Here is a 9,646-nt window from a genome sequence, read left to right as displayed (position 1 = left end):
TGCTGAGAGACTTTATAATCCTCAATCCACAGCCCTTACGGTGCCTAAGGTTTATTAGACTGCACGCAGAATCGTTAGTCTCTATCTTTACATCCCTTACATGTTGCAATAATGATGGGTTTACGCCAGGTTAATGTATCAACTACTTTGCAGTTGAGATGTTAATAGGCAGATTCCTGATTAGCTTTTGGGAGCTCGAGTTGTTTAATTTCTCTTTTTGAAGACATGAGAGCCAGTACTTTGGTTTGGATGTTGCTGCTCACTGAGAAATCAAGAAAGGAAAACCACGGGAAGAAAAACACAAAAGCACCAACACTCCAGGCCAAACCAAACTAGGGGTGGTGAAGCAGTGCCCATGTGAATGCCTCAGAGGAGATCCTCTGGTTCAAAAAAGGTTACAGGTGTTAAGGAGAGGGTGGTGGGGAGCAGGAACCATCCTGGTGCTATTAAGGGGTGTTTCCTGCGTGGAAGGAAAAAGTACCTCCAGCCAGAGATAGACTGAAAGGGTGCTTTTAACACTTCCAATTTTATTACACGGGAATCCATCTTACACCCCTGAACCCTAGTTTTCATCTGCAGAGATACTGATAGTTTGTATTCACTCAGTGCTTTTGTAGGCCTTCCAAATATGGTACTGAGTTTATAGTAACACTTTCTACTCCCTGTTGATCTTGGAACCTCTTGGTGCATTCAATAATGTTATTAAAATCAGAAAAATAGTACTTCCCACTTTTGAAATCCAAGCCATCATACAAACAGAAATAGAGTTGCATGCGGAATGAATATTTTATTACTAGATTATAAAAATAAAATACAAAATAATTTTAAAACAGAACTTAAAACACTGTACAAAGCTTTAATATGATACAAATGGTAAAATTAAATAAATAATTACACTTTTATGTACAGATGACCTATACAAAAGCACTCCATGTTTCTTCCAATACTCTATGTCCTTGGTTGCCTGAGCAAAAATGCATAAAGAGGGCTGCTTGGAGGGGAAAGGGACACAATACCTTCCGAGGCATTTCCAAGAGCAATTTCTCAACACTCTGATTTCATAAAGAGGGAAAGGGAGAAAACTTGAATTATTAAAGTCCTCTATGCTAACTTACTGGTCTTGCTCAACAAGAGAGTTTTGGTTTGTGATTCACTTTGATTTAACAGCTGCCAGTAGTTCGTAACTTCCAAGGTTTATATCTAATGCAAAACTAGGTATCTTCCCCTTCCTCTTTTTCCCCCCTCAAAGTTGTAAATGTGTAAGTAAATGGCCTAATTAAATCAGCACTGGTTATTTTAGGAAAGGAGTCAGGAAGAAGACCAGGGGCTGTGTATGAGGGAGAGATGAGGAGGCTCAAGTCAGGGTCATCAGATCTGTTCTCTTTGTTTGGTTCACCCAAACCAATTTCAGAGCCCCAAGCAGCACACTGTTATCTTTCCGTTACCTTCCTATCTGTATTTCTGATTTTTTTTTAGTCTTAATGAACTGATTTACCTATCTGGTGAATAGTATAAAAGTAAAATAGTTTTGAAAAAGTCCCAAAGACATCCTCCTCCCTGGGGTGCTCCCTAAAATAAATCACATTCAAGCTCTGGTAGCCTTGTGGGTGAATGAAGACCACCCAGACAGATTCCAGGGATGCTGAAGTGCTGCACATGGAACTTTAGGGATTTAAACTGTATGTTATAGGAGGAAAGTATCACATGGCAAGGGTAGTTTATACAAAAACATGGTTTACTCAATGTTTTTTACTAGGTGAGTGAACACTACACAATATGAAATACTAAACTGAAAAGAAATAAAATTCCTATCCATTATTAGTGTGTAAAACTGTCATCGGCAATTTTAGTCACATGGGCTCAAAGTCTGCCTCACTGTATCTTATTCCCTAGGTCCAGGAATCCAGAACCCCTAGCCCAGGTTATCTGAGACATCAGCATCACCAGGGATATACACTATTCCCATAACTGTCACTTCCAATTATAGAGGCACACCCAGTTAAAGTTTCATATGGCAATGAAGGAAACGGCTTCACTTCTTTTAAGATCAAGGATCCAGGAAAGCTAAGGAAATACTCAAATCATTACTGAGTAAATGGTAATCCTTGGCTGTTCAGTGTGTTGAGACTGTGTATAACCTAAAGGTGATCTTGGTTGTGTCGTATACTTTAATTTTCTGATCCAGATTTGCTTAAGGGGAATAATTAAAAAGTCAGAGCTGATAATTACAACTGAATTAGAAAATGTATCCATGGGTCAAGACTTTAATGTCCTCATTTCATGTCCTGCCAGGGAAATTTAGGGATTGAGGTATGCAGCATTCAAGTTCCTTTTTACAAGATTGGGGATCCTTATCCCACGTTCTGGAGTTACCTAAGAACTAAAGGAATTCCGCATACACCTACTGTAGTTCTCTCTAGCAATGTTGGCAAGATTCCTCAGGCTCTCAAGGCTATCTGGGTTAAATTTCTCATAATTCTAGAGGGACAGCCAAACTACTAAGAATATCCAATGATTCGATGTTTCCACACTGGTCCTACATCCTCCCCCCCTCCCCCAATTTTTTCAGTTTATTTGAGCCAAAATTGAGGACAATTGCTGGGGAGCAAGATCTCCATTAAATGCTCTACTCCAACATCCTTGAGGTCCAAACCAGAGTTCTGCTGGATGAGACAGGGAAGCAGGGTGACCTTACAACCACCTGAGGTTTGCAATGTATTACATCCCTCCATATAGTCTGAGAACTAGAACCATCTTAACCCCTTCTCTAAGTTACAGTTTAAGTATGCACCTATGGTTTCTGCACTTGGGTAAATATTGACATGCGAGGACTACCATAGTGGTTCCATGCCTTAATCCTATAAGACTTTTTGTATTAAAACACAGATAAGTAACTGCAAATAAATTGTCTACAATCAAACTCAAGAAAGTTAAACAATGGTCAATCATTCTATCGCCTCAGTATTACAGGTGCTAAAATCTGTCTCCTTTTAGGTAAAACTCCAACACATCTGTGGTAAATGCACAGAAGCAGAAAAGGGCAGATGTTTGGATATAAACAACCTAATTCCAAAATACACGAGAATGACAGGAGAAATGGTCCCCTAACATATGCCACATTTTGATTGATGTAAAGGTATGAAGAAAGTTTTAAAATGTGAAAACTTTGATTTCCAAGACTAAATCTAGACTTATTTACAAATAAATATATTTTCAAATAGCCAGAGTTAAATGCATTTTCCCCCCTAAATTCTGATTTCTGGATCTTGTTTCTCCTACCACCAGTTCCTTATGTTAGGATGTAGTTCCTAAAACAAAGAATCCTCTGCTCTTGGAGAAAAGGCATCTGATTTTAATTCAAAGCTATTGGGTACAGACAAACTAATTATTGTTTTAACTATCTGTGTTTGGATTTATAAAACATGCACCAATGTACACTTTTTCCTTATATGTTGAATATATCCATAGAAACATTCGCATAAAAATCTGTGGCTTGGAAGGAATCTCTGATGATTACCAAAGAACCTGAAGTTCCCATAGTGGCTAGGAGGAGCTGAACAGAAAGAGACACTGTACAACTAGTCCACTGTATTAGTAAGCAGCCGAAATTTGTTTAGTATTTTTAAAGCAAAGAAAATATAAAGTGGATAATAACAGTGGGTCTCAATTACCATTTTCCTACTTTTTTAGGACTTGGCATCTTTTACTTTACAACATGCAACTTAAAAAACAGTAAATGTAGCTATGCCACTGTCAGCAAGGCCAGCTTGCATACCAAGAATGACAGTGCCTGCTTAAGACTTACCATTTAAAGATGTTTATAAAATGTGCTTTAAAGTTAAATTTGATATGACCCAATTTTCCTTTTTTGTTCACTATATGTTAAAAGTTAAAAGCTGTGCAAAAGATTACTATGTAGAATTTTTAAAATCTTTTAACCCATCTGTATACCCTGGAGATTTGGCAGCATAATTGAGAAAGAATGCTACCCTAAAGGGACTACACTGTTGCCGATTCCATTTTCTGTTCCACCCAAGTAATTCCAGAGATTAGACAGGCAAAGGAGGGGCATGTGTGACTAGGTAACCAGCTATTTTGTTACAAAAGGAGAAATGATGAGGCCCTTGTTTTTCAAAAGATAATTTTAACTTCTACCCCCTAATACTTTCAGTATAGTTTGGCTTGACTTTAATGAACAGCCATGTCCCTCGTCTTAGGTAGAACAACCAAACTGGTGTAAAATGGGATGACCTATGTCTGTCACTGAAATCTGAAATATATCATCACTTAAAAAAAAAAAAGGGGAACGAACTAAAAACAACATAACTCGTTCTCTGTATCATATTTTAAAATAAAACAAAACCAAAAATCCTTGTGCCAAAAGTGCTTTACTTAGGGCTGTGAACTTCTCTTTTTAGCCTGAGACATATAACATCTAAAAGTACAAACTGCATTTAAAAACCATAAAATAAATCTTTATAGAGGGTGGGGGCAAAAGTAGGTTTACAGAGTTTATTCTTGTATTATTATCTTCCATATGAACAACTGGAAACCTACTTTTGTACCACCCTGTATAGGTTAGTAGTTCTTTAAGTGGACCTATTGATACATAAGATATAATTAGTCTGTGTTCTTTTGAAAGTATCAAGCAGAAAAATCTTTGGTTAACTCTTTTCTCTACATGCAAAATAAAATATTCTTATACAACAAGGCTGTTTCTGGATTTAGAGTTTGTCGGTACCATTTAAAAACGGAGCAACACAGTGGAAAAATTGGGAGAAAAATGAAAGGAATTAATAAAGAGAAAAAACATTAAGTTGCCAGGTTGCCATCACTGTTAGTTCTGACTGCTAGCAGAGAAATGCCAATAAGATATAACACACACAGCACAACTGCAGCCTCATCAGCTTTTCCAATGGTTACCATGAACACATTTATGACTCACGGGATCAGGATTTAAAGCTGGCTACTTTTAGCACAATTTAGCTAATACAACAGAAAAAAAGATAATTTCTTAATTGTTGATTACTCTCTCACCACGCCTCAAAAAGTGAGGTTAAAAGAGAAGAATGGCAATTTTAAGAGTTGTTTTTTTTTTTAAATCAATTTATGTCAGATCATGATTATCATCTCAGTTTATCCACTCTAACCATAAGGACAGCATTATATGATTAACATGACAAATCTTTTAACCAGTATTACAAGCACATCCCAGTCATTTTTCCCCTATTAAAATCTTTTAAAAATGAAAATTAAATAACCTATCCTGGCTTGTTAAAGACTGCCAACCCTCGCATTATACCCAAGGAAGGCAAGAGGAATCTTAAGTGTCACATGCCAAGAGCGTATTTTCAGAAAATGAAGATGGGCAAGGCCTAAGTGTACGCGAGGCACACAATAAAATCTCACCATATGTGACCTTGAAATTACAAATGGAGAATGAGAAAGAATAAGTTTATATAAGCATATGTTTCTCTATATATTTATAAATATTTATATAATTTACCATGAAGACATGCAAGTAGTGTTACAGCAACTATTATACAATATAATACAGAAGGATTGGTCTTCCAATATTACAGTTGCTTTAGCTAAACAGCAAATACATCTTATCTGTTGCATTCCTCTGTAGTGCTTGAAACCAGAGAGAAATTGATTCCACACTTTGCTACATTTCTTATGGGAGACCAAATATGCCTCAATAGTGTTTTGAGTTTTGTTTGTTTTTGTTTTTGTTTTTTTAAGAAAAAGCTTAACACAGATAAAGAGAACAAGGTAAGTTCAGTGCAGCTTCAGGGCAACTTTGATGCAGCATTAGAGTATGTTCACTTGGTGAGAAAATATATATTTTTTCCAATTCATATTAGGTTTGGCAGCAAACACAAGGTCAAAGAGAAAGCACAGATGTTTGCTAGAAGGCAAATTTCAACAGCAAGCAGACCAATTTACCTGACCTTAATAAGGTCTTTACAACACAAAAAACACCAGAGTATAAAAAGAGCCCATTTTCAGAGTCTACTATGATTTAATTTTACCTGATTCCTGTTAGCAGAGGAGTGAGATTAGAACCAATATAATCCTCTTTATAGATTTATAAATTGAGATTACATGGAAATCAGGTCAAGAAACCCGAATGTTCAAACTAAAGCACAGGAAAAGCAGGTAATAAAACTTTAAAAGATAAATACTGAACCTAAATTTATTTCCCCAGATACTCATTCCTTATTGGCTAAATGTATACAATACAAAGTTTGAGGATTATAAATCTCAACAACATATCTAATTTCTTTTTAAATCTCTAAAAGCATAGAGTCATATTCCACAGCATTGTACTTCCTTCGTATACCCTTGGAGGTTGATATTAGAAATGGAACTTAAAAGAATTGAGGAAGCAAGATCTACTCTGATTAGTTTTCCTTCCACAAAAAGGAAACTAACGGGATGGGGGGGCGCAGGGTGGAGAGCGCTCTTTTATCTTGAAGGGTATTAACCCCCGACGCTGCCCCTCTCTACCTAAAGTACTAAAGCCAGCAAGCTAGCTCTATTTAGACTTTTCCTTCCATTACCTAAGTTTTAACAGTTATTTGTCACAATAAAAATATACTGAGAATATAGTGCTCCAAAGAAATATATTAGGGGACTAAAAAATAGTTATTGTATTTGAAATTCTCAATACGTACCGCTAAAAGCATATTAGAATGTACTGTTAAAATAAAAGAAGAAAGGCTGGATCAGGTGAGAAACACTTACTGAAAACTGTGAAATCCGGGGAGGGTACTAGGAATGAGGCAACATGAAGGTGTGAACTCTCAATATAGATAAACATACACGCCGAATACATGTTTATTGCATTGGCTCCGCAGCAACAGACTTCTTAAATACTTAAATACTGGAGCAATTCTGACTCTCCAAGGTTGGGAAGGTTTTGAATGAAAGTATCAAAACAGGAAGTTTCACCTTTACTATACGTTTGAGTAGAGTGTTAAGAGTAAGTAGGCCGAACCCTTTCAATTCCATTCCACCTCCCACCTTTGGCTCTTTTGTTTCAGAGCTAAGTAACGAGAGTTCATTTAAGCAGTTTCTCCCTTTTGGATTTGCTAGATTGCTTCTTCCTATGCAAAGGCATTGTATCCTGATCTGCTTGCTGCCTGCCTTAGGCTAATTCCTTATCATATAATTGTCTCCTTATAAATAATTTATCATGTTACTTTCTTTTGCAAGATAAAATCAACACAGATTTTTTTAAATAGACAGTACAAGGACAAACATGCATCAGATTTAGGAGGAAGATCTTCACACCTTTCAGAGAGATGCAGCCTCGCTCCTATCTGCTGAGTTTACTGGCTGACTTACTCTTCCCTGGGGGAGATTTAGTGCTGGCCGAGTGGTGGTGGAGGCTGCTGGATCCCTTCAGGCCATTCTTGCTGGGTTTGCAATGCTCCTGTTGGCAGGACCTCCTGGAGGAAGAAGATCCTGAGTGGCTGGGAGGTGACTTGCTTCTCCCCAGATGCGGGGATGAACTCCTCTGGTCATGGTGGGGCCGTCCAGCCCTAGATGGTGAGGAACTAGACGTTCGAGGCAAAGAAGAGCTTCGAGGAGAGGCACTGGGACTCCTGCGAGGGACAACTGGGCTCTTGGGTGGTGTTTTTGGATTGTGAGAGGATCCTGGACTCTTGCACTGAGTAGTGCTCCGGGGTTTCTGAGATCCATTTTGAAGAATTTGGGCCAGGCGGGAGAAAAGGTCTGAGTCGGAATTGCTACTCCCTAGGACTTTGTATCTGCGGAGTCTTAAAAGTACAAAGAAGAACTTTTTTCATTTTAATTCACTTCAAGTGTGCCAAGAATACCACAGAGTCAAATCAGGAAACAGAGTTACTCTTTTACATACCAGTTATATGACCCTGGACAAATTATTTATCTTTCCTAGCTTTTAATGGGGATATTATCAAAGTGCAATAACCCAAGTAAAGTACTTAGTTGGATGTCTGCCATTCAGAAGCACTTAAATGTTGTTAGTCCCCTTTCTCCTATGGAATGTTTGCTCTTCTGATTTTAGGATTAAATAAAATGTCTCTAGCATGTCAGCACATTTTAAGTCTCCTATGGAAGGAATGCTGCATACATATATGCAAACATTGAACCCACAATGTAAGTCTTTGACATGAACTATACTCACCAACAGCAGGAACTACAGATAAAAGTATATTTCAGCTTCATTTAATGATTAAAAAAAAAAAAAAAAAGAGTAGTCACTGGTTTCTCTGGGCCTCCGTTTCAGCCCCTGACAACAGCCTAAGATTCAGGAGAACAAGAACTGAGTTTGGGAGCTGACTGCCCCTCTCTACTGGCAACTCAGAATTTTAAGTCTAAAAGAGAATATTCATATGAATAGCAATGTCTTCTTTGCCTTTAATGTTTTTCTGTTTTAGCCCCAAATCCATTCAGTTTAAGAATTTAAACCTCAAGCTGCTGACATGCCACTCCTTATAGAAGGAAATAGGAGACAACTTGCAGCGTGGTTATCAGTACCTGCAGGATGCAGGGACATAAATAGCTATCATCATCTTGGGTCCGCAACAAATTACTGATCGTTCTCTGAATTTTCTCTCCTCCTCTGTCCCCACCACATACTTATTCAGAAAAATGACATAAAACTCATTCAGGTTAAGCCTACTCTTGTCGATCTTACAGTAAAAAATTGAAAAATGGAATAAAATAATTCCTCTGCTCCAGGACCTAAGTGGGAAAGTTGAGTTCCCTGAGTTTCCAGATGAGTTCCAAGCTGGTCAGCTCTAATATCTGGCAAAATGCCACAGGCTTGGCTTAGTTACCAAGTGTTAATTTTAGGGGACACAAAGTGCTAAATAATACATGATAATTAAGATTTGTTTGTTGCAGCCCAAAGTAGCTCAAGCCACAGACATGCCATCTTTATTAAGCATAGATGCCAAACAGAAGAAAAAGGGGGATGTGTGAATATCGTTCATGGAATCACATTTTTAAAATTTCAGTTAAATGACTGCTGTTCACTCATTACCATTCTTCCTGTGGAAGTCTAGTCTCACTGGCACTTCGAATCCAATGTTTAGTTACCCTTGAACCTGAAACCCTAGGGCAAGTCAAAACTAAACTTTCTTTACGTAGGGGTAAGCAACTTCTGCTGGACAATGATACAGATAGAATCTCACTTTAATATTTCTGAAATCCTTATAAGAGGTGGAGGCCTATTGTCATATTATCTAGAACAGGCTATAATTTTCATGTAAATGTATTTTGATTTTCACTTTATTTTTGTTAAAAGACAGTCCTTTCCCTCTTTCCCAAGGGTTTAGACATTTCACTCTGTGCAAGTGAGTAATGGTGCCAAGGAAAGCACACTTAACTGGTTCATCACCTCCTAATAATTTCTCCTCTTCTTCAAAATATAGTCATTCGATGGTCAACTATACATGAGAAATTCAATAAACAAGTATACATTCAGTAAATATTAAAATAATAACTTTATTATGTATAGTTGCAATCTATCATCAGAGCTAGGGAAATCTATACGATTTTTAGGGGAGGAGGGTTTGTTTAATTCATTATAATCAGATAAACAGTAGTGCTACCAGGGTCCAGTCATCAAATGATGGATGCAGTATTCTTC

General features: G+C 37.5%; 1 protein-coding gene across 3 annotated transcripts in view; it reads right to left on the bottom strand.

Moving 5' to 3' along the window:
* Positions 1-778: 778 nt before the first annotated feature.
* Positions 779-9,646, bottom strand: part of TTBK2 (tau tubulin kinase 2) — a 145,450-nt gene continuing 136,582 nt past the window's right edge. For all 3 annotated transcript variants that reach the window (XM_054565523.1, XM_054565524.1, XM_054565525.1), the window contains one exon: positions 779-7,787. In XM_054565523.1, coding sequence (XP_054421498.1) covers positions 7,325-7,787 — 463 coding nt within the window. In that variant the 3' untranslated portion in view covers positions 779-7,324. The remainder of the gene's footprint in view (positions 7,788-9,646) is intronic.

Source organism: Pteronotus mesoamericanus, unplaced genomic scaffold, assembly GCF_021234165.1.
Source record: "Pteronotus mesoamericanus isolate MK-2021 breed Mesoamerican mustached bat unplaced genomic scaffold, CSHL_Meso_final contig_164, whole genome shotgun sequence".
NCBI classification, from domain to species: Eukaryota; Metazoa; Chordata; class Mammalia; order Chiroptera; family Mormoopidae; genus Pteronotus; species Pteronotus mesoamericanus.
The sequence above is the reverse complement of the archived record's forward strand: the minus strand, read 5'-3'. Positions and strand labels throughout refer to the sequence as shown.